Source organism: Spinacia oleracea, chromosome 1 (genome assembly GCF_020520425.1).
Source record: "Spinacia oleracea cultivar Varoflay chromosome 1, BTI_SOV_V1, whole genome shotgun sequence".
Classification (NCBI taxonomy): domain Eukaryota; kingdom Viridiplantae; phylum Streptophyta; class Magnoliopsida; order Caryophyllales; family Amaranthaceae; genus Spinacia; species Spinacia oleracea.
In genome coordinates this window covers 103,626,079-103,649,871 of record NC_079487.1, presented here as the reverse complement: position 1 = coordinate 103,649,871, position 23,793 = coordinate 103,626,079, and the positions used below count along the sequence as shown (strand labels likewise).

General features: G+C 35.1%; 3 protein-coding genes across 3 annotated transcripts; 2 read left to right on the top strand and 1 right to left on the bottom strand.

Annotated features, from left to right (window-relative positions):
• Window positions 1–11,285: 11,285 nt before the first annotated feature.
• LOC110796276 (uncharacterized) lies at window positions 11,286–15,560 on the top strand. Its single transcript, XM_022001320.2, has 3 exons — window positions 11,286–11,446; window positions 11,548–11,685; window positions 15,322–15,560. The coding sequence occupies exons 1-3, from the start codon at window positions 11,356–11,358 to the stop codon at window positions 15,333–15,335; spliced, it is 243 nt and encodes an 80-aa protein (XP_021857012.1). The 5' UTR covers window positions 11,286–11,355; the 3' UTR covers window positions 15,336–15,560.
• Window positions 15,561–16,833: 1,273 nt separating this feature from the next.
• LOC110796277 (peroxidase 7) lies at window positions 16,834–19,694 on the top strand. Its single transcript, XM_022001322.2, has 3 exons — window positions 16,834–17,103; window positions 17,771–18,113; window positions 19,075–19,694. The coding sequence occupies exons 1-3, from the start codon at window positions 16,888–16,890 to the stop codon at window positions 19,491–19,493; spliced, it is 978 nt and encodes a 325-aa protein (XP_021857014.2). The 5' UTR covers window positions 16,834–16,887; the 3' UTR covers window positions 19,494–19,694.
• A 111-nt stretch (window positions 19,695–19,805) lies between these two features.
• LOC110796278 (uncharacterized) lies at window positions 19,806–22,477 on the bottom strand. Its single transcript, XM_022001323.2, has 2 exons — window positions 22,189–22,477; window positions 19,806–20,237 (listed from the first exon to the last, which is right to left on the bottom strand). The coding sequence occupies exons 1-2, from the start codon at window positions 22,409–22,411 to the stop codon at window positions 20,107–20,109; spliced, it is 354 nt and encodes a 117-aa protein (XP_021857015.1). The 5' UTR covers window positions 22,412–22,477; the 3' UTR covers window positions 19,806–20,106.
• Window positions 22,478–23,793: the final 1,316 nt, after the last annotated feature.

Here is a 23,793-nt window from a genome sequence, read left to right as displayed (position 1 = left end):
GTCCCCTCCATTAAAGGACCAATAGCCCTGTATTGTGATAATAACGGAGCTATTGCACAGGCAAAAGAGCCTAGACACCACCAGAGAGTCAAGCATGTACTTCGTAGATTTCACCTTCTACGAGAGTTCGTTGAAAGAAAAGAAGTCGAGATAAGCAAAATTGGAACTGATGACAACATATCAGATCCATTAACTAAACCTCTGCCGCAGGCGAAGCACAACTCGCACACTGCAGCTATGGGAATCAAGCATATTGGAGAATGGCTTTGATGTCTCTGTTTAATGTTTTAAAGTTTTAGAGTTTAAATCTTTGTAAAACATTGTTGGTTAATCATTCACAATAAATGAAATGAATTCATTTTTCCATTTAATTTGTGGTTTATTAAATGATGAGTCCCTTCAATTTGACGATATATTCAAGATAGACTGTCAGGACCAGTCCTGTGACTAAGAAATGTCTATCAAGTGAACTTGAATGTCAAAGGTTGAAAATGGTCCCTAATCGGAGTTTTCCATAAAATTGGACGCATAGAAAACGTTAGACGATTAGAATGCAAGATGACTAGTAGTTCTGTTTCTTGAACTATGTGGACATGGCAATGTCATAATCATTTGCATAGATACTTACTTTGGGAAGACTAGTATCGGACAAGACCTATGAAACTTTACTGTAAGAGATGAAAGTCTGTCATAAGTAAATTTCATTAAAATTATTAGACACTAAATCCTCAATACCTGAGTGATTTGAGATTACTTGTTTGAGAACTGGTTGCTTTGACGTTGACCAACCGTCGCACCGTAAAAGGAGGCTATAAAGGCAACGCTCAGGTAATCACCTATCAAACGAAGTCTAATCTCAAGATCGCAAGATTGGGATTGTCCTCCCATAAATCGGGATGAGATGCTTAAAAGTTGTACAAGGCCACTCGGAGAGCTAGAAACTGTGAAATGCATGGCCGTGCTCGGATGAATCATAGGCTATGATTATCTGTTTATTTGATCAGTTGAACTCTGAAACCGAGGAACACCTCTGGACGTAATAAGGATGACAACTCTTACCTTATGTTCAAGAGCAAGCATCGAGCGACAAAGGAATTAGGAAATGCACACTTGTCCCTAAGGACAAGTGGGAGACTGAAGGAAATAATGCCCTTGGTCCAAGTATGCATTCTATGTTAAGTCTAATAAATGCGGTTCAGTATTAATTAACAAGTTAATAATTCAGTGAGATCAAGTGAGCTGAATGCCTAGCTAGAGGCCGCTTCAGTTCAAGTGGAATTAATGATATTAATCCACAGCTTACTCTTGACTGAACCCGTAGGGTCACACAAATAGTACGTAAACGGATCAAGTATTTAATGGCATTAAATACTCCATCTATGAATATTCGGAACCGACGGATCTTGGTTTCAGTGGGAGCTAAGATCGTCACAGGCAAGAAATGAATACTCCGGAAACGATGATATTGCCGGAAACGGAAATATGGATCGTATCGGAAATATAAATATTATCCAAGTCGTAGATGTTGCCGGAAACGGAAACATGGTACGTATCGGAAAATATTATCGGAAATGGAAATATTGCCAGAATCGGAAATATTGCCGGAAACGGAAATATTGTCAGAATCGGAAATATTACCGGAATCGGAAAATAATTCCGGAAACGGAAATATTAAATATTTGTTCGAAACGGAAATTAATTCCGGAATCGGAAATATTAAATATTGTTCGTATCGGAAATGAATTCCGGAATCGGAAAATTTAATCGGAAGCGCATCGTACGAATAAGCATCGGACGAGGCCTGCCGGACGAGGCCCAGCACGAAGCCAGGCCATCGCCCAGCAAGCCAAGCGCGCCGCACAAACAGCCACGCCAGGCCCAGCGCAAGGCCAGGCCCAGCAGGCTGCGCAGCGCGCACAGCGCGCACAGCACGCGCAGCGCGCAGCGCGCGCGGGCGCTGCGTGGGCTGCTGCTCGCGCGCACGCATGGGGCCCATCGTGGCTGCCGTGCGTGTGTGTGCAAGTGTTTGTGTTCGTGCACGTTTCCTAAAACATGCAGAGTTCGGTTAATGATTAAATTCCTAATTCTATTTGATAAATTAATTAAATTAGAGTTCTTGTAGGATTCTAGGTTTAATTAATTTGTATCTGAATAGGATTTCGATTCCCTTTCCATACCCCTATAAATATGAGGCTAGGGCTCACAATTTATAACAAGTTTCAAAGTATTCAAAAGTGAGTTTTTTGAGAGAAAATTAAAACACACATCTTGCTCATAAAGTGCCGAAATTTTCTAGTACCTTAAGGGCGATTCTAGTTGGTCAATCTTAAGGCGGATCCGGACGTGCTGTGGACTATCTACGGAGGGACGACATTTGGAGTCCTAAAGACTTGTTCTTGTTCGGTTCGGGCGCAGCTAGGGAGGGCACGCAACAAAGAGTATGCATCTAAATTATGCTATATGATTATGTGTAAATAATATGTTGTCCTGGGTTAATGGTTGTTTCCGCATGATTTATGTAATATCATATGTATCATAACCTAACACCTTTTGCTAACATCATCCTTTAATTTTCAGCAATATAAACTCGTTTAAAAACTTTGCCAAGACCAAATTAACATGCTTAGAGTATAAAAATAATAGTTTTAATCATTCCTAATCATTCTTACTATAATTTAAAACCATTAAAACTTAAAATTCCCGCTTTAATTAATTCAAAATCTCCATTTCAATCAATTTGTGAAATCTGAAAAATAGCTAAATTTGTTATACTAACATATGATATGAATTCCAAATGTAAATTATCAAAAATAATAATTTATATTATGAAAATATTAATTAAATTATTAAAACATAAAAATACATTAATTAAATAAAAAGATCAAGAATTAACCAAAGAGAAAGGAAAGAGGGAACTGCCGGCGACCAGGGCGTGGCTGGGAGGCGGCGCAGGGGTGCGGCAGTGGCGGAACGGCGGCCGGACGAAGGTGGTTCCCTGTCGAACAAAAGGCCGAAAGTATGAAGGAATGAAAGAGAACAAACAAGAAAAGAGAACGAAAGAGAACAAGGAGAGAAGGAACGGTACCGTGCAGCGGCGACGGCGGTGAAGCTTTCACGTCGGTTGTGCTGGCGGCGAGGAAAACTCGCGGTGGTCGTGTATGGCTGAACCAAAAAACAACGATTAAAAGGGAAGAAGAGAACCGAAATCAACAGTGAAGGAGAAAGACGGAAGGGGAGAGGAGAGTTACGTTAGCCGACGTGACAGCAGGGATGCAGACCGGCGACGCGGTGGTTGTCGGTCCGGCGGTGGCTGTGCGGCGGCTGCAAGGAGAGAAGCAAGGTTTGAGGGTTTTGGTTGGTTCACGTAAAGGAATAGGAGGGGAGAGAGTTTTTTTGTTATTTTGTTTGTTTTACGTGGAATTGAAAGAGAAAGGAGGAGAGTGTTTTGGGTTTATTGTTTTGGGCTTCACCCAATTGGGCTAGAATTAGGATTTAGTTTTAGGATTTGAATTCAAAACCGATTAGGATTATTTTCTAAATTCAATCGTGTTTTCGTAATTCGAATTCTTTTCAACATCGAATTCTTAAATTATTTTAATTTCATAAATCGTTGAAATATTTAAAACGTATAAAAATAAATATTCGTTAATTACATATTTATTTCTAAAATTCGTAAATTCTATTTAAATATAATTAACTCTACGTTAAAATATATTAATAACATTTATAAATTTACGGGGGATTACATGTAAGGACTATTATTTTGGGCTTAGGTGAAACCTCGACTAATTTAAAAAAAGAATCAGTCAACTAGGTTATGGTATTGGTCCTACAGTCCTACTATTTATACCACCCTTGAAGGTGGTATGTTAATGAAGGAGGGAGATTGTAGGAGTGTCTATGGAAGGAGTGTTTGGTGTTTGCGAGATGTGGTTGCTCTTTTTAGGTTTGCGAAGAGGTGTATTCTCTTTGCATTCAAAATTTCACATCTGAAGACTGCTCGCCAAATGTTTTTGGGGGTTCATAGCATGTTTTTGGTGACTAGCTAGGTTTGTTATTGAGCTTCTGCTCATAAGGTCGTGTCAACCATTTCGTCAACTTGCCGTCCTTTCGTGTCTTTCTTTGTCCTTTGAATGCTACGGGTTTGAAGGGGTTCTCCATAATGTTCATTGCCCAAGTTTTGGCCTAAGTGAAAGAGGAATTAGAAGTTTGGACTATGACTTCAACAATCGAGAGCCAGATTACAAGACGATTACTATCTCTATAATTTTACTATTTTTGCGTTGTAAGTGGTTTGTAAGAGCTAGTAGAGCTCATCTTAGTAGCTTTGGATGTGTAAGGTTCTTGATCGGCGCCAAAGCTTACGTAGCTTTAGTATTAGTTGTAATTCGTAAATTCTTTCAATAATGTATGTTTATCCGATGTCAAAAACAAAAAGACAAAAAAAAACTTTGAATTCTTTTCTTTCTCTTGAAGGGGTTTTTCTCGGTTAAGTTGTTAGAATTATTTCTCGAATAAGAGTAGGATTAACTCAATGTTATACATAGACATTTAATATGCGCTTAGGAATCTGATTAAGATTAACTAGTCTTTGTGCCTGTGCAAAGCACGAGACTCACATAGGGTAAGCAGTTTACAATATAAACCAAACAATATCATAGGAAATTCTTCCTTAAATTTGTATTTTTCTTTGTTATGAAATTATTTTTCCTTTGAGTAAATATATTTTTTCCCCTGCATTAGTAAACATTGAAAAGATGTGTAATTTCAATTACATACTGAATTATAAAAGATATCTAGGATTTTAGCAAAAGGGTATGTTTATTCTAGCTATTAAACTACAGTCTTCTAATTCAATGCTTGTATACCAATGACTTGTTTTTTTTTTATCACAAGAAACTTTAAAAAACAAATATTGTATACTCCGTAATATTTTCAGCTAGCTAATTTACCATGAACATAAATTCTCATAAAAAAAGTTTAAAATAAGCTGTATTCCGTATATAATTTCCACAATACTTAAATTATTATTAAATACCCACCAAATAAATAAAATTTTGCAGTGAACACTACAAAAAGTTGTACCATTAACGACGGGAAATTCCGTCGATAAAGGCCAATAATCGTTGATTAATGACGAGATTTCCTGTCGCGAACCCGTCATAAAAAGGGGCCGTCGTTAATGGAAAATCATGTCGTTAACCCGTCATAAAAGACATTTGCGACGGTTGTTCCCGTCTTTGTTTGGTTGTTAGCGTCGTCGCAAAAGGCTTTTGCAACGGGATTTTTGACCCGTCGTAATTAGGTTGTCGTTAAAGATGCAAATTCTTGTAGTGGAATAAATGAGGGAAATACCTTGGTTATAATGAGTTCAAGAACGTACAAAAAAATTACAGAGTAATTCCAATCTTGAGTATATACGAATTATTAGATAAGGCCAAAACAAAGTTATGCTTACATGCGACGTACGTAGATGAGATAATTACAACCCAAAATGAATATATAACTTCTGTATGTTATCTATAAGTAAAAATGAAAAGAGGATTAAGATTATGGAATAGAGAACGCAATTGAAAACAAAATGGAAGATTAGATGTAGTATGATAAATACCGAGCACTTGACTACAAAATCCATCAAAATATGCTTCCGTTTCAATAATGTATTAAATGGCTTATTAATTGTAATTGAAAGTTGAATATAGATGTATGGAAAAAGGAAACGTTGGTTTCTTTTCATTTCATATTTACTGTCACATTGAAATGTTTGCATTCAATATTGAAGAAGACAAAAAGGTGGAATCAAATAACAAATGACTGAATGAGTGATTGTACACATGGCTTGGTGAAAAAAGGATTGAAATAAGATAATGACACATGGCAAAGTAAAAATATGAAGGTAACACATGGATGTATTGGTTTGCTTTTTTAAATACTAGGTATAGACTAGGTATAGATGTAATACGTGCAATGTAAGCTTACAAACACATTGAAATTGGTGATTAAGTTCTTTATGCTTTCAACTTATCTAGTCTAATGTAATTGTTAGGCATAGATATACTAACCTTTTTGATCCTTTAATCTTAGTGATTAAATTCTTTATAGATTTTTACTAGAGATTTTTTTTTTTGAGGGAAAATCTAGATTTATAATTGCACATATTTTTTCTTTCGTAAATTAAATATATTCATTCTTATACGAAGTTCTTTATGTTCAAGAAATTGTGGGTTGAAAAAAGTAAAAGTTATTATCTACTTTAAATGATCGATGAAGTAAGATTTTATTAAGATCACCTTATTTTTACTTATTTCAGGTCCGAAAAATTAAGATAAGATAAAATAAAAACCCATAAGTTCAGATAAAATAATACTCCCTCCGTTCCGATTAGTTGTTACACTTTCCTTTTTCTTCCGTCCCACATAGTTGTTACATTTCTAAATTAGGAATGACTCCACAATTATTATATTGTCTTTCTCTTCCCACTATCTTTTTTTTTTCCCATACTCTCTCTCATTCAATTAAAAAAAACCTAATAACTCCTATCACATCTACTTTTCAATAAAATAACAATTGATAACCAAACAACCACTTATTACCTAAAACTTTGTGCAAAGATAAGTGTAACGACTAATTTGGGACGGAGGGGGTACAAGATAAGATAAGAGTTAATAAGTTCAAAATGTACATTTTTATCCGATATATAATAAATATATCGTATACCTTGTTGGTGCAATATCTTTTGATAGAACGGCACCTAAGTACCATTCATGCGGATCATGCCCAATCACCACCTCGATTCTAGAGCTTATCATGGGCGGGACGACCCGATAACCCCGGTCTATCTGTCCCGTTTAAATAGCGAACTTGGACAACAATTTTGGAAAAAAAATAAAATTTTGTGTGGACTAAGCGCGCCCTACCCGTTAATGTTAACGGGCGGACATGAGCGAGATAATATTTTTCGCGGGAAAGCCCGGCCGGCCCGTTTATTAACAAATAGTAAATTTATTTTATACTTTTTGTAGTTAGTAGGTATATACTTGTATTTTTATTTATTTTGTAAGTAATAAAAATACATTGGATTCCTTGAAGTGGGTAAAACTTTTCACTTTCATTATTTTTGGTGTAGAGAGAGTCAAAAAGGGCAATGCGACAATTGATGTAGACGGGATTCGATCACAGGTCTTGGGTACCACCCAATCAAGACTTTACCAACTAAGCTAGTTGGCATCCACTCATTATTAACTTATCTATTTAATACGAACTAGTTTTTATCTCGTACGATTATATTGTCTATGTACTATAGGAGTATAGGGGGTTACAAAAAATTTGAAATAATTTTAAATGGTATATATTTGGGTAGAATTTGAAATAAATAAAATAATTGTAAAGGGAATCGACATCTAATTAACGTGAAAAAATGAAAATGATGAATATAAACAATGGTTTTAAAATTTTCAAAAAATTAAAAAGACCACATGTGGCATTATTATAGAGAAAACATCTTATTTTAAAATATTAGTATAGATTAGTATATAAAACTTGATTCTTTCTCACATTCTTATAAGAATATCCCACGATTTTAGATTTTAGATTTTATATAACTGGATGCAAGGGGCTTGAGTGTGGTTTAATAAGCTTTCTCTTCACCATTCTCCAAACTATTGTTGACCTCAAATTGAGCATCTTTGCAAGATCTCTAATATAATGCATGTTCTGTCAACCATGGCTATTGATGCAATTGATTCATATGTGACTTGAATTCTTTTCCTGCCACAATTGTGATATTTGTTTTGCAAAACATACGAGTCCATTGTTGTCTTATGTCTCTTTGCCTTGTTCCATATGCCACCAATGGTTTTCCTAGTGTAACCATACTCTTTCTTTGCCACTTCAATCGTCCCATAAATAAGAGTCTCTGACCCTGGATTCTTTCTGCAAAGCAAGAACAACAAGATTTCCAGCCTCAATTCATTGCTTATTCTTGGTATTTTAGGCTTGTGTGTTTCTGTGTCTGATTGATGTTGTTGAGATGATGTTGACTCTTCATGTGGTGGCATGTTCAAATCAAATAAATATGGAACCACTTGTATTTGTGATGTACCTGCTGCTTTATTTTGTTTTGTTCTACCACATCCACTTCATTTGGCACTTGTTGTGGTACCTCATTAAGGTTTGGCTCAGTCTGACCTTGCTCAAAATCCCCAATTTCATGAGCATTTACTTCATCTTCAGCGTGTTGTGCCACAACAGCAGTGGGTCCATCATCCTCCGAGTCATATTCCGTGTTTGTGCCGTCTCCTTCATCATCAGAAAAACCGAGAAAGTCATCATCTTCTTCATTTGAAGCCATTAATGTCCCCTGTTTTTTTTTTTTTTTTTTTTTTTAACTTGAATTGAGGCTGAAAATCTTGTGTTAAAGTAGATCAGATTTTTTTTAACTCTTTGTGGGATGCATTTATGAGGGAAAATTGTGTACAGTGACCCTATTTATAAAGGGTTTCAACTTCCCTTTTTAGGGTAAAAGTTTGAAGGGAAAAATTGAAGGGAAAAATTGGAGGGAAAATTTTCTGTTTTGTGAAAGTTTGGAGGGAAAAATTGGAGGGAAAAATTCCACCACAAACTTTCTGTTTTGGGAAAGTTTGGAGGGAATTCTGTTTTTTGGGACAAAATCGTGTAAAAATGCAAGCGAGTCCCCACTTGCAACTGTACTGTGTCCCCACTTCAATCAGATTTTCTGATTTATGAATTGTTTAATAAAATATCTACCTTTTCTTTTATTTCTTTATTGTTTTCTCTCTCCTTCATTTATTTCAATCTATTACAACCAATCATTACACAAATACCCAAACAAACCAAGATTCTATTTTTCTTAATCCCCTCTCGATTCCAACCGGGAAGAACTTAAAGGAACAAAGGGAGTACTCCGTAAGATGGAACTTGAAAACTTAGAGATAATTTAAGCAAAACAAAAATTTAAACCATAAACGTAAAATAAATTAAATTTTAACAGTTAAAAAATAGGAAAATTTGCTAATTACTACCTAGGTAGTTTGTGAATTTGTGAATACTACCTAGGTTTCTAACCTTTATTGTCAATTACTACCTAGATGTCAATTAATCCACCTTCACACTAATTAGGCTAGTAATTACATCATTAATGAATAAAAGTAAAATAACATAAAACTAAATAAAATAACCCAAAAATCAAAAGGTCTTGCGCGCACAAGGTGTACAATAAATTTATCGTACACCAATATAACTTTTACCCTTTTTTTATACTTTAACCTAGTTTTGATTAACTTTTATATTAGTAAAAAAAAAGTTGATAGATAAACATTTTAAAGGGTTAAATGATTAATTTTATACATTATTAGTGATTTTGAAGAAATAAGTTTTACTAAAATGAAAAAAATATCACTAAAAAATAGATAACTTTTACCTATATAAGCTTAACTTTAAGCATTTTGAATTAACTTTAACCCGGTGTACAATATTTATTGTACACCTCTTGTAAATAAGAATTTGTGCCCAAAAAGTATCCCAAAAAAAGACCCCCGATTATTTTTGGTTCATCATCTTCCTTGTCGGATGTTCTCCTTGCTTAGCTCCTTGTTCCGGTCCAGCAACCTTACCTCTCATTAATCTCTCATCTTCATCCTTATCCCTTTATAGCAATTGGCAGTTTATTCTCTTCAAAATTCTTCGATCTACCTCCAGCAATTGAATTGAGTAATCCATCCAATTCACCATGCTCCTTTATAAGAAGATGAAAAGTGAAAGGACTGAATCTGATACAATTGTGATTTGTTGATTTTGGGGTTATTTATTTGCGAGACTTCTCTAAATTAGATATTAATCGTCTGAATCTGTGAATTTCAACCTTGAGTTGCAAGTTTATGTTATTAATTATTTTTCTCTTTATTTCTTTTATCCGATTGTAATTTGTTCTTGTTTGAATTGTTCATAATAAGTTGGAAAAACAATATTATTTCTTGGTTTAAACTCGATTTCTGTTCTTTTACCGAATGAATTATTCTATATTGATGTTCTTAGTTTTATTAATTAGTTCTTTTTATAATATTTGGTTGTGGTTTAATACGAAGTCTGGAACCATGTGAATTGATGAAGTTAGGAGAACATCACAATGAGTAAGATGATGAACGTAACTAAAGATAATCGTTTTTTTTGTTTGGTTTTTTGGGGTAAGTTATGGGTTATTATTTAGTTTAGGGTTATTTTATTTTTATTCATTAATTATAATATAATTATGGTGATAATGATACAATTAGTTGGCTAATTGGTGTGCAAGAGGATTAATTGACATCTAGGTAATTAATAACAATAGTTAAAAATATAGGTAGTAATTGACAACTTTCAAAGAGTTAGGCATTAATTCACAAACCCACAAACTACCTAGGTAGTAATTGACAAAAATAGCCGCTTCTTCCCTCTCTCCCTCTTATCTCTCTGTTTTTAGGTTTACAAAAATTAGGGTTTTCTAGGGCGAAAATAGCCAAATTTCTTCGGAAATGTGGTTATTTTCGCCCCTTTTCTTTCAATTCTGTTGTGTTTTTGCGTTATATCTCAATAAACTACATAGTTTCAGTGTAGTAAGTACCCCTATAGTGGGTTTGATTGTTTCAGTGTAGTAAGTATCCCTATGGTGGGTTTGTTTTTAGTTAAGTTTTGTGTGTTTAGTTTAGTTCAGGTTGTTTCTTTGGTAAAGATTTATGCGGGATCGAAGAGGATGTCAATCTTTCGACTACAATCAGAAGAATCAGACGAAAATTATATTTGTCACGGCTACAACAGATCTATAGACCCCCTCGTCAATGAAGGCTGTAAATCACAGCGATATAAAAGAGGGTATACAGAATGTCTGATATACTACGATCGTAGCTACGGTGAAAGGAAGTTTTTATTTGATTCGATTGTTATGTATTTGTTAGATTTAAATGCTTATGTAGATGTCGTATGACTTTTTATCAATGAATTAATTTGTTTATTTAAAAAAAAAAAAGGTAATAATTGACAAATTTTCCTAAATAGTAAAAAAATATTATTAGGCTCGCTAACCCAAGGACAAGCCTGACCCAATAGGCGGGTACACACAAGAAGTCAATCCCGTAAAAAAAAAAAAAACTTTAATTTCCATGCTAGGCACTTAGGCCCGTTAGACAAGAAAGGTAATTTCAGGACCGACCCGCTATCCGTAGAAGTTCGCAAATGAATCTTTCGTACTCGATTCCGGATCCCGTTAACAAAACTCGCCTTAGAAGAGTGGGGTTAATTTAGTTACAGCATCAAAAAGAGGGGTGAAGACTGAAAAAAGGAGGAAGAAAGAAGCAAGCAAAAATGGCGTGGAGTGCGACAGCGATCGGATGTCTTCTCGGATTAGGCACCCAAATGTACTCAAACGCTCTTCGCAAACTCCCTTACATGCGTCGTAAGTCCTTTTACATTACCCAGATTTGTTCAAACTTTCAATTTTATACTTCTTCCCGATTCAATGAAAACCCTAATTTTAGCAATTTGGGCGTGTTTTAGATCCCTGGGAACATGTATTGGGAATGGGATTGGGAGCCGTATTTGTTAATCAGCTTGTCAAATGGGATGCCAAGCTTCAGGTAGACCTCGATAAGATGCTCGAGAAAGCCAAAGCCGCCAATGAGCGACGCTACGTTGGTGAGTTTTATACTCTTATATATATTATCGTCTCTTCTTCGATTTCTCGGTTTTATCTTGATTCTTAAACCTAATTTGTGTCGAAAGATTGGATCAGTGATTAAGGACCTCCATTTTTTTTTGGGTTTACGCATTTCAAATTTTGTATCGATGTTGAATATTGTTGGAATAAACGGTTGGATTAATGTGATGCGTAATTGCGGATTAAATCTAAGGTTTATTTGTCGCGCTTGGACAGATTAGGGCTTTGTTAGAAAAAGAATTTTTGTTTTTTTTGGGTGCGAATTAGCCACAGTGGCCATATAAATTGCAAATGGGAGCCCTATGGTACACAAACCTCTGTCTTAACCACTAGGCCAAGATAACCAATGAAGATTTGTTGATGAATGAGTAGTGTTTTGACTGGCTCGGTTTGAGATTTATTAGAATTTTTTCCATTACGAAAAGCTGACTGCATCAATTCTAACTTCCTAAATTTAAGTCGAGTATGGTGATACGGGGCTGGATGAGTAGTGGGGAAGAAATGTAGAGTAATAGCAGCACTGATAGGTCTAATGGAAAAGCTCATTTTCAAGACCGCACAGGAAATTTTATTATCTTTTTGAGAAACCAATGTCTATATTCAGATTTGATAAGTAGTTAGGGAGTAAAGCATGATGAAATAACATGGATATGTGGTCATGTTTTACGCCTCTATGGTTATATAGTACTATGTGGAGAAAGTAGGGTGATTACCTCATAGTTCATAGGTGTGTGTCTCACTGTCTCCTTTAGTTTAAAAAGGCGCAAGGCGCACTAAGGCGCACAAGGGTCATGGAGCCTAGGCGCAAGGCTCAGGCGCACGCCTTTTGGATACAAGGCGCACATAATTTTCTAATAAACCTTAAAATTCGGTATAGAAAAAAATTAACACGATTTATACTCAAAACAACATATTTCTATTGGAGTGCAATATTTTCTTGTCGGTTCATAAGCATTGCGTGAAGCCATGAACCACGTCATCCTACTGCGCCTCAAGACCGAAGGCGCACAAGGCGCTGCTCCTTGAGCCTTACCTAAGGCGCACGAAGGCACGCGCCTGGTTGACATCAGTGAGCCTGGAGAGCTCAAAGGCTCACCTAGGCTCAGCCTTCGGCGCGCTTTTTAAAACTAAGCTGTCTCCTTAGTCTGGGGTTGCCATCATCTCCTTCCCAAAACTTCTGCAAATCTTTTGTGCTGTATTGATTTCTCCAAGTGTCTGTTTCCATATCCTTGTCTCCTCTTAACATGGTGAAATGCAGAGTTGCAAATGTTGGAACCCTTACGAGGCTGACAAAAAGAGAGGGGTTATTACCTAAAGAGATTAGCCAACAATTTCCAGCCTACTTTATCATCTAGATTGCTTTTTTCTGTCTGGTGTTCTAGGTTTCTTTTTCTGTCTGGTGTTCTAGGTTTCTTTTTCTGTCTGGCGTTTTTTATGCTATTTAACTATGTAAGATATATTTCCCACTATTTATGTTTTTGGAGTATGCCTTCCCTCCCTGCTACAGAATTCGAATGGGTCGGAACTGAGGTCTTAATGTGTGTTGTCATTAGTAGACATGAAATGTGCATCAACTGGTACTTATCTTGTTGTAGCTTACTATCTTTATCTACTGTGAAGTTCCCAATAAGGCTATATGTTGGTGCAAGCAAAGTACTCCAGATTGATGATTATCTTGACGTGGAATACCTTTCCTACTGTAAAATATCTTTGAGGATTTAATCGAGATTTAATCATGTGTCTCGTTAGTAGACTTTCATTATTTACATCCATTGGTATGGGAGTCCACTATCTTTACAACTGATAGGCCCATAGGTCAGTGCCAACAAAGATTTCCAGATAGAGAATAATAGGCTTCAAATGCTGCTGGGGTCTACAAATTTCTTCACATTCCTGATTATCCAAAATTAATTTATTTTACGCTTATCATCATTATTGCTTTTATTAGTTGTTCTACAAAAAAAATTGTTTTTTCAATACATCTCTTACCATAAAAAGCTTCTAATACTTTAGTTGATACATTATACTTCCTCCATTTTTTTATTATTGCACCATCTACATTGGGCACAAGAATTAAGAAAGGTGGTAAAAGGTGAGAGATTGACAAAAATACCCATGTGATTAAGTACAAGTTGTAGGTAAAGAACAAGTGGGGTTTGGTCCCCACCACCCATACAAGGATAAAAATGTCATTTCATGAAGGTAAACTTACTAAAAAAGGAAATGGTGCAATTAATATGCAACTTCCGAAAAAGGAAAATGGTGCAATAATAAAAAAAATGGAGGAAGTACTCTGAATGACTGCATCCTGCACTGCCCATTGTGTATTCAGCTGCTTTGTTATGGGAGTTGGGTCATGTTGGGTAAGTGTGACCCTGCATATGGAATTTGGCTATCCAGGACACTTCAGGTTTGAAAGGGTCATTCTTGGGGTGGACAAGTTATTTACGGCTCTAGCTGTTGCCTTCATTATGTTTTACAATTGTGTTCTACTCCTTTTTTCATCCATGTTCAGTTCAATTGACCTTTCAAGGTTGGGACTTGGGAGCCTTTTCGTAACTGGATAGCTAGAAGGATGTTGGGGAACATTATTTCTTTTCCCTTGTCGTGGCTGCTTTTGGAGGGAAAGTGAAGTAAATGAACTGAATGTTTGACTGTTTGGCCGGAATGTTGGCCAAAGGTCCCATTTTTAATACAAAGTTCTAATTCAAAGTACTTTTTGACAAAATCAAACCAATAAGGTACTAGTTCACAAAGTGACCTAAAAACAAAATACTCTTTGACAATTTTGCCTTTATTAGTTTATTTTAACCAAAAAAATTTCAAATATGTGTTAGGAAACTGACTAATAGGGTTGATGAAGTTTCAGAACTTGGGGATCTGGATTGAAGGGAACCTTGTACACAAATTTTTTATGTGTTACAGTTTTAGGAAATTTAGATGAAATGTAAAATCATTTTAACACCATCTTACTACGTATTTAATACCATCTTATTTAATACTATAGGGGTGGAAGTAATGAGACAATTATGAATTATCATAGATGTCATGATGATCAAGGATTGCTGTGACTAAACTAATTGATATAACTCATGAGTCATGGATCAGCAATAAGGTACCTCTTCGCCTACATAGAGACAGGTGGGCAAGGGATTAAGCCTTCCATGTTAGGCCTTTTCTGTTATACAGTGACGTTTTTCTCTTACCATGATCCCCTTGCCCCTCTTTTTTTATAGTTGTGACTGGTGAGAAGGGTAATGCCTTTCTAATCAATAAAATATTAGAGCAGCTTCCAGCATTGACTTTGTTACATAACAAACTTAATTAAGAAAACCCAATCCATATGAAGTTTGCAGACTTTCCTTGTAGTTACCTCATAAATGATTTTCTCTAATCTCTCGTTCTCATTCGGGGTTCTGGTAACATGCTAAAAAAAGGGGAAAGACTTCTACAAATAATTACGTGAATGATAATTGGATAAATCTTCACAGCTTCACCGCACTGTTCAATTTGTTCATTTATTTATGTACTTTTCAAAATAAAAGGTTAAAAAAAAGAATGCAGAGGCATGTATTAGCTTGCATTTAACTTGTTTAATTTACATCCTATTGTAGATGAAGACGAGTAGCTGCTCTATGTGGATACAGACCATGTTGATTTGGTTGGACGCTCTAGTGGTCGCAAATGTGTCCTCTTTGAATCAGTCCACATTTTGGTTGTAATTCTGAGTTTGGTTAGAACTTCTCCTGTTTGAACCATATTATGTTGTTTGTATCTATTGGAAAATTTCCGATTGCACATGCTGTTTGGCTGTTGCGAATAGTCTGTAATAATGAAGGTACTTTCGCTTGTAGCTGTTGCCAATTTTGGAAACTTATGAAATGCAACTCTTCTATAAAAAGAAAAAAAGAGAAGACAGTGCAAATATTGGTTAGTTTGGGTCAGATTCTGAGTCCAGCTCTAAGCCTCTAAGTGGTTTATGTTGATGTTAATAATTTATTCAATGACATTCATCGTCATCTAATTTAATTCTTAACACACCACATCGAAACAACACCGTATGATCTAGTCTATAACACATTGTCCCTCATTTCGAACAAGTTTTTTGTACGCGAAAATTATCCAACCATTACCATACTCTATGTATCAAGTTCTCATCCCCAGCTAATCATGTTTAGGTGTCTTCTGACTTACTTTTATAACGTTATTAAAGAAATAATTCTTAGAAACCATAATCAAAAGTGTAATCTGGGACTGGGAGTGCAATTCCTTAAAATTCAATACTCTTGTATTACATACTACCGTATAAAGATGGTTGTGTGTCAGGTCGGGCTTTGAGGCGAGCCCTGCCCACATCAAACCCACTCTGTATCGGGCCCGGACCCATCGGGTTTTCTGGGACTGGTCGAGCCGGGTTGGCTCATCGTACCTAAGCCTAATTTACTAAATCTAGCGTGTTTTATCGAGCCGTGTAGTGTTTTTTTCAAAAAAATTGCAGCCTAGACCTGGACCACGACTTCGTGCTCGTGTTGGCCCATGCTTTTTTCGTGTCGGGTAGAGCCGACCCGGACTGTCCCATAGCCATATTACATATAGAAATAGACTTCACGTTACCTTATAACCCGCAACATTTTTCTACCCGGCTACTGTCTACCTCCATTCCTTGACAATATACTCATGTACAGTTCAGTTGGTTAAAGTTAGAAAATACTGACCGCCCTTGATACCTTACAAAAAATAAATTTATTGTCAAATGTGATTTTCTTGAATTTGTTTCAATGTATAACAAATTTTCACTAGACATTTTAATTTTATTATTATTTCAGTATATAACCTTAAAAAACCAATTTAGAAGGAATTTCCTGTGAGAAAAATAAGATATGGAGTTCATGTCACCAATTATTAATTTCAATTGTCAACGTCTTTCTTAATCATAATGGTCAACAAAACCATATACGGAGTACTTGGTACCATATATTATAATTTTGATAAAATAAAAAGGTAGAACCGTCGACCCTACATGTCTCCATGTATGTCCGTCGGCATAGATGTGCGTCTCACGTATTTAGCATATAATCTTACATTTTATACTCTCAACATAACATACTATAAATTGCACCTTCTTAAGACTTGTCTAATAACAAACAAAACCAACAAAAAAAAAACATACAAATCAAATCATGAATTCTAACAAATATTTTTCAGCTTTGTTTGTGATAATCACACTTGGTTTGATCTCAGCTGTTTCTTGCCAAGACTTAAGTTGCAACTACTACGACAAAGATTGCGAGAATTTTGAAGAAATTGTCGCCAAGAAAGTATGGGAATGGTTTAAAAAGGACAAAACCATTGCTGCTAGCCTTATAAGGTTGCATTTCCATGATTGCGCTGTCCGGGTATGTAAGATTTCTTATTTATAGTACTTCGTAGATAACTAGGGGTAAGTCTCTTATGAGACTGTCATTCGCATAAGACCGCTGTCGGCAATAAAAATAATTATAAGTACGATGACAACATGCAACTATTTGATTAGAACGTATAACTATTGGTTAGAAGGTATAACTATTAATTTGATTCATTATAATAAATTGAACATAACTATTTGGTCACAATATGTAACTATTTGATTAAAAAATACAGTTATTTGACAAAGGATTGGTCTTTGAAAATACAACTATTTCAAAATACAACTACTCCCTCCGTCCCGAAATACTCGCAACGATTTGACTGGACACGTTTGCCAATGCACACGTTTGACCATCAATATTTTCAATTATATATTATAAAAACTTATAAAATATTAATATTTTGAAAATATATATTAAGATGGAGCCAACAATATATTATATGCTAACACTTATTTTCATATGCTATAAATGAAATAGGGTCAAAGTGAATTATGTAAATAGTGAAAAAAAATCAAAGCGTTGCGAGTATTCCGAGACGGATGGAGTATTAATTTTGTATAACAATTTGATTAGTGAGCTCTATGCAATAATTAGAGAAATAAATACAATAATACATTTAATAAAATGTTTATGTTTGAAATTTTCAATAATGCAGGGATGTGATGCGTCGATCCTATTGGACTACCCGGGAAGTGAGAAATGGGCCACATCTAGCAAGACATTGAGAGGATATGAAGTAATTGATGACATAAAGGCAACACTAGAGAAGAAATGCCCAAATCTTGTGTCTTGTGCAGATATTCTGACAGCTGCAGCAAGAGATGCCACCGTTTTAGTTAAAGGTCCATATTGGTCTAACGAGTATGGAAGGAAAGACGGTCTTATTTCTGTTGCCCAAGAAGCTGATGATCTTCCTAATGGCAGAGAAGATGTTACTACCCTTATTGAGTTTTACCAAGCTTTAGGATTGAACATGCTTGACATGGTTGTGCTTTCAGGTAATAATTGTTTCAATTTACTAAACTCCATTTCTGAATGATATTTATACTTACTATTTGCACGTTAATTAAGGAACTTTGATGAGTATATAATGGTGGAAGTAATAAGTGGGAAAATAAGTAGATATGAGTGAATAATATGTGATTAACTCCTATAATAAAATATCACAAGTTGCATTTTATGGTGTGTCAGAGGTAAATGTAAAAAATGGAATTAAGCAGATTGTAAAAAAGTTTCTAGGAACGGATTAAAACATAAAGCGTGAAGAACTTTTAGGAACGACATTAGTATATTTGTTAAAATTTGACAAAAGAGACCCCGACCTTTTCGAATTCTGGATGTAGCTAACACATTGTTAAATTTTAGATTTTTGGATAAGGAAAAAAAAATCAGGTTAACTCCTTTGAGAAAGCTAACTCATCCCTTCGGATGAGGAAATGATCAAAAGTCGAAAACTATAACGACATAATAGGACAAGAGCTTCATTTTGCCGCCATAAAATCAGTCGCTTGATTGGTTTCCTAGTAACAATAAATGATCGAAAATGAATCTAAATCTGATAATCCCGACTAGCTAGCATCCTCAACGAGCTCATTAACCTCCCACGAAACCTTCCAATTCTTGTTTATTGAATTGATCACCACCAAGTTATCCCCTTCAATAATGAGATTTTTGAACCCATCGCTACCGCACTTTTGATTCCTTCTTGAAGTGTCGAAGTAAGCAAATAGGATGGAGTCTGCCAAGTAAAGAGCCTTGGCTCCCACCACTAACAACGCTCATTTATCATCACGAATAATAAACCCTAAACTTCCGCAGAATATTCTTCCCCTGGAATATAGACAGAATATTCTCTTTAAAAACAAAAACATACGCAAAATATTCTCCTCCTACGTTTAGGATATACGAAGTGTTATGTAAAACAATATCATGGTCTCACTTTGTACATTGATCCTTCAGGAGCACACACCATCGGAAGGAGTACATGTGGAGCTATTAAAAACAGGCTATCAAGGTACGATGAAAATGGAAAGCTACACTCTACAATAATGGCTCCAACATACTTGAACTACTTGAGAAGGAAATGTAAGAACGATACCAATTATGTAGACCTTGATGCAAGAACACCATACACATTCGACAACGAATACTACAAGAATATTGAGAAAAACATGGGTCTCTTATACTCAGATCAAGCCTTGTATACTGATCACAGAACTTCTGAATACATTGCTACTTTAGCAAACGACGATGGTGGTAGCTTCCCTTACTTGTTCTCATCATCCATGGTTAAGCTCGGAAACATCTTAGGCGACGCACAAGATGATGGTGAAGGTGAAGTTCGACAGCATTGTAGCCGTCTTAACTCCGGTTATTAATCCCTTATTAATCAAAATGTATTACTGCTAATTTCTTTTGCTTCTTTCTTTCATTCACTACTTCCCATTTTGATTTTTTGGAGAAGAGTGCTCAAAAGTTTCACATAATGAATCCTTGTGTTCACCTCTATAATTGATCATATATGACCTTTTCATGCTAATTTAGCAATTATATTTGATTTAATTTCCTAAAATGCTTCAAATGTCCTGATAATCATTTTCATGATACCCGATAGGCTCTGTTCTAGGGTAAAGTACAATTAATAACTAAAATAAGTTCTAATAAGTTCGGGAAAAATAAGTGAAATCAGGTGAGTAGAACTTTCAAGGCCTCAAAATTTTCAATCACAAAACCACTTTTTACAATAGAAAGTTAACACATTGCATCAAACTCGTTTCCTTGCTATAACAATTCCTAATAGTGATGCCTAATTGTTCTCAAGACTTTAACATATAAGAGATTACTAAGACTGGAAATGATGAAACTAGCTATAAATAAATTAAAAAGAAGGCTTAGTTTCTGGCAAGAGTACTGTAATTTGAACAAGGGTCAGTGAGTGGTGTAGGTTTTGAGTGCAAACTTAATCCATTGAAGTTGACTGACACATACTTCTCAAATGTGAGTCTTTCTGATTTTGCCCTTGCCGTTGCCACGCTTCTTGCCTTTACCAATCTTCAATTTCTTTTTCATCTTCTTACCCATAGGCTTTAGGTGCGCCGCTCCTTGGCTAGTCATATCAATATCTGAAACACCCAAAAGGACAATTACCAATGAGCAGTAACAACAGCATCACTCTTATCTCTAATTAACACTCCAAGCACAAGTAGCAAGTCAAACATGAAAATGAATGTTGGAAACAAATGCCGTGAAATGAGACAAATACAATTGTATGTTACAATCAGTGAAATTTCTGAGCAAATGCATTTGCATCAAACAAACAATTGGGTGATATTGCAATACAACAAAGATGTGAATTTGCAACAGAAATAGGAAACCCCGGATCTAAACTATGAGTAATTGCAAGAAATCCTTCAACCATGAAGTAAAGCAAACTTCAAGTGAGGTCTTTATTTAGATTAAACTAGACAACAGTGACGTGATTTATACGAAGTATATTCCTACACCCGTGTATTATTCTTATTCCTAATTCATGAAAAGCCAAATCAACAGAACAGAAATAAAAAGTAAATAAAATTTACTCTCTGTCCCACTAAGATTGCCCCATACCTTCCAATTTACTTTTTTTTTAAGAGTTGGTTCATTTGAAAGCCTGTGAGACTTTTTTTGTCTTCTTATGATAGCACATGGGATGTTGAGCAGGGAAAATATGCAATAAAGGGAATGGGCAAACTCAATGGGACATCCATTTTAGGAATATGGGGAAATCTGAGTGGAACGGAGGGAGTAATGTTTTTTTTGTATGCATTGCAATCACATTTAACTTGTCCACGAGGCATAGGCATCAAATATGGCCACCAAATTTCTGTGTTTATCACCAATCATACGATCCTCATTCCTCACCCCAACCAACCATACCGAATATTAAATAACTAAATTTCAACTCAAACTGAAGTTAACCCTAATTTGAACCAAGCCTAATGGGTTCGACCTTTCAACCAGAACTGAATATCACCCTAATATGAACCAAGCGGAATGGGATAAACCTAATTCAAAATGATCAGAACTGATTGAATTTTTATATAAACTACTAGAAAATAGACTTGGATATGCTAAGATTCAGAATAGACTGCTATAAAAGTGGGTCTGTTGCTTTGTTAGATTAAAATCTTGCTCGGCAAGATGAAAGAACATTAATCAGGGGGTCCTCCCACATACGCTTTGAAACCTAACATGGAAAAGCCACTTAATTCCTTTCTCTTTGTTTCTTTCCCGTACAATTCCTCCCTATCAAACATACTGCCTAAGGTGAAAAGAATACACTAGTCTTTGATCGAACTAGAGACAGAGAATTCATACTTGCTCAACCACATGGGGGAAGGGGAAATCATGTTACCTTACACAAATCATCTATTAGGCAAAGAACAGATTTTTCGTCACCAAATATTAGCTACTAGCACACTCTTGCCTCAAAAAACAAAACTCTAAGGGCATGTTTAGGCAAGTCGGCACAGGGTAACGACTCACGATCACAATACTAAAGCTGAGAACATATCACTAGTCTGCGATCATCATCAAGCAACCATCGGGAGATGCAGATTTCACAGGGTAATATCTTTGATCAAAAACACTTTTAAAGCATGAGAACTGAAGCAATATCAGTGAGTAAGAACTATGTACTTGTGCAATCAGCAACAACCCTACAACAGAAATACTCGTCTGCTTTGGACTTCTATGGATTTCCACAACTACTTGATAAAATGTAGCTAAACAAAAGCAATCAAATATAAACAGTAACCAATCAATTGCACTCCTACACATGTTTTTTCACATCAAAACAAAAATACAAAAAACCTTTTGTAGCTAAAACTAATACACAAACTTTGTATTCTATCAATTTAATTTGCACTCCAATACACCAAATCAATACAATAAGTCAATTGCATTCCTACACTTATACTTCTATATCACATCAAATCAATGAAATCAAAACAAAATCCACAAAAACCCCAATTACCCAAAACTAATACACAAACATTATTTCACAAGAGAACGAGATTACAAAGAAAAACATACCCATGCTAAGATTGGACGTAAGATTGGAGGTAGATGGTGGGAGGGACGAGGTGACATCCATGGAGGTGTTATTTGTGTTGCGGACGGCGAGTTTAGGGGCGGAGAGGGCGGCTTGTTGTGCGGCAAGCTTGGCTGCATCTTTGTTCTCGTAAAAGGGTTCAACAATCTCTCTTCGGATTGCTCTCAGCCTTTTCTCTCTCTTCGACCTCAGTGATTTCGCCATTTTTCTGTGAGTTTTCTTACGATAATCCGAGGGTTTTCGGTTGGTTTTCGGCAGAGCGAGGCTAGGGTTTATAATTTATACGGAGGTTGGACTTTTGTAAATATCTAAAACTATTACTCTATGCACGCGGTGTGTGCCGATATTTTTAAAAATCTGATTTGATATATAAGTAATTAAATTTCTAATATTTCATTAATTTGTTTTAACAATTTTTGTAAGAGTACTATTGATGTCTTACATGGATATATAAGTACTAAGTTACTACACAAATTCTTATTTACAATGGGTGTACAATAAATATTGTACACCGGAGTAAAAGTTAACTCAAAATGTTTAAAAGTTAAGCATATATATGTAAAAGTTATCTATTTTTAAGTGATAAATTTTTTCATTTTAGTAAAACTTATTTCTTCAAAATCACTAATAATGTATAAAATTAATAATTTAACCCTTTAAAATATTTATCTATCAATTTTTTTTACTAATATAAAAGTTAATCAAAACTAAGTTAAAGTTACAAAAAAAATAGTTAAAGTTATCTTGGTGTACAATAAATTTATTGTGCACCTTGTGCGCGCAAGACCTTTTGAAGTTACTAACTAAAGTTTGATTAGATGAACTAAAAGTATGCACATTTGCTAAAATATGTAAGAAAATTTATTTAAAATCAAAGGAATTACATGTAACAAAATCTATTTAGGAATTATTATAGTAACAATTTAACTAAAATAAACGTAAAAGATTGTGTTTTTTATTTGCTTACTTTTTGTCGCAAGGTGTTTGTATAACCATATAAATTTAGTGTATGATTAAGAGTAAGACTAAGGCTCCATTTAGTTCACCTTATTTCCCCTGATCGATCTGATCTAGTCTTGTCTGGTCTGATCTGATCTGGTCTGGTATGATCTGGACTTATTTTTTTTGATCTGATATGATCTAAACTTATTTTTTCTGATCTGGTCTGATTTGATCTGATCTGATTTTTCAGAATTAAGTTTAAACAAAAATCTACATTTTTTAATAATAAACGACTTAGGTGTAAAATAAATGTTACACAATTTTATAATATTGTTATTATTTATTTGACTTTTCTCATGATGTAAATATTCCTTATACTCGTATTAGATAGACCTAGACATGATCTAGATATATCGATTATGATCTAGATGGATCGGTTATGATCTAGATAGATCGGTTATGATCTAGACATATAAGTTCTGATCTGGATATGATTTGTACAGATGATATGTACAAATTTGATTCTGATCTGGATATGATATGGACAGATCGATTCTGATATGGACATGAGCAACAGAGCAGTTTTGATCTGGACATGATATGTACAGACAAGTTCTGATTTGGACATGATCTGGACATATCGG

Coding starts and splice junctions, on each gene's coding strand:
- LOC110796276 (XM_022001320.2), top strand. CDS start 11,356: ATGGCGTGGAGTGCGACAGCGATCGGATGTCTTCTCGGATTAGGCACC. Junction 11,447..11,547: donor CAAACTCCCTTACATGCGTC/GTAAGTCCTTTT, acceptor GGCGTGTTTTAG/ATCCCTGGGAACATGTATTG.
- LOC110796278 (XM_022001323.2), bottom strand. CDS start 22,411: ATGGCGAAATCACTGAGGTCGAAGAGAGAGAAAAGGCTGAGAGCAATC. Junction 20,238..22,188: donor TACGTCCAATCTTAGCATGG/GTATGTTTTTCT, acceptor TGGGTGTTTCAG/ATATTGATATGACTAGCCAA.
- LOC110796277 (XM_022001322.2), top strand. CDS start 16,888: ATGAATTCTAACAAATATTTTTCAGCTTTGTTTGTGATAATCACACTT. Junction 17,104..17,770: donor TCCATGATTGCGCTGTCCGG/GTATGTAAGATT, acceptor TCAATAATGCAG/GGATGTGATGCGTCGATCCT. Junction 18,114..19,074: donor TGACATGGTTGTGCTTTCAG/GTAATAATTGTT, acceptor TTGATCCTTCAG/GAGCACACACCATCGGAAGG.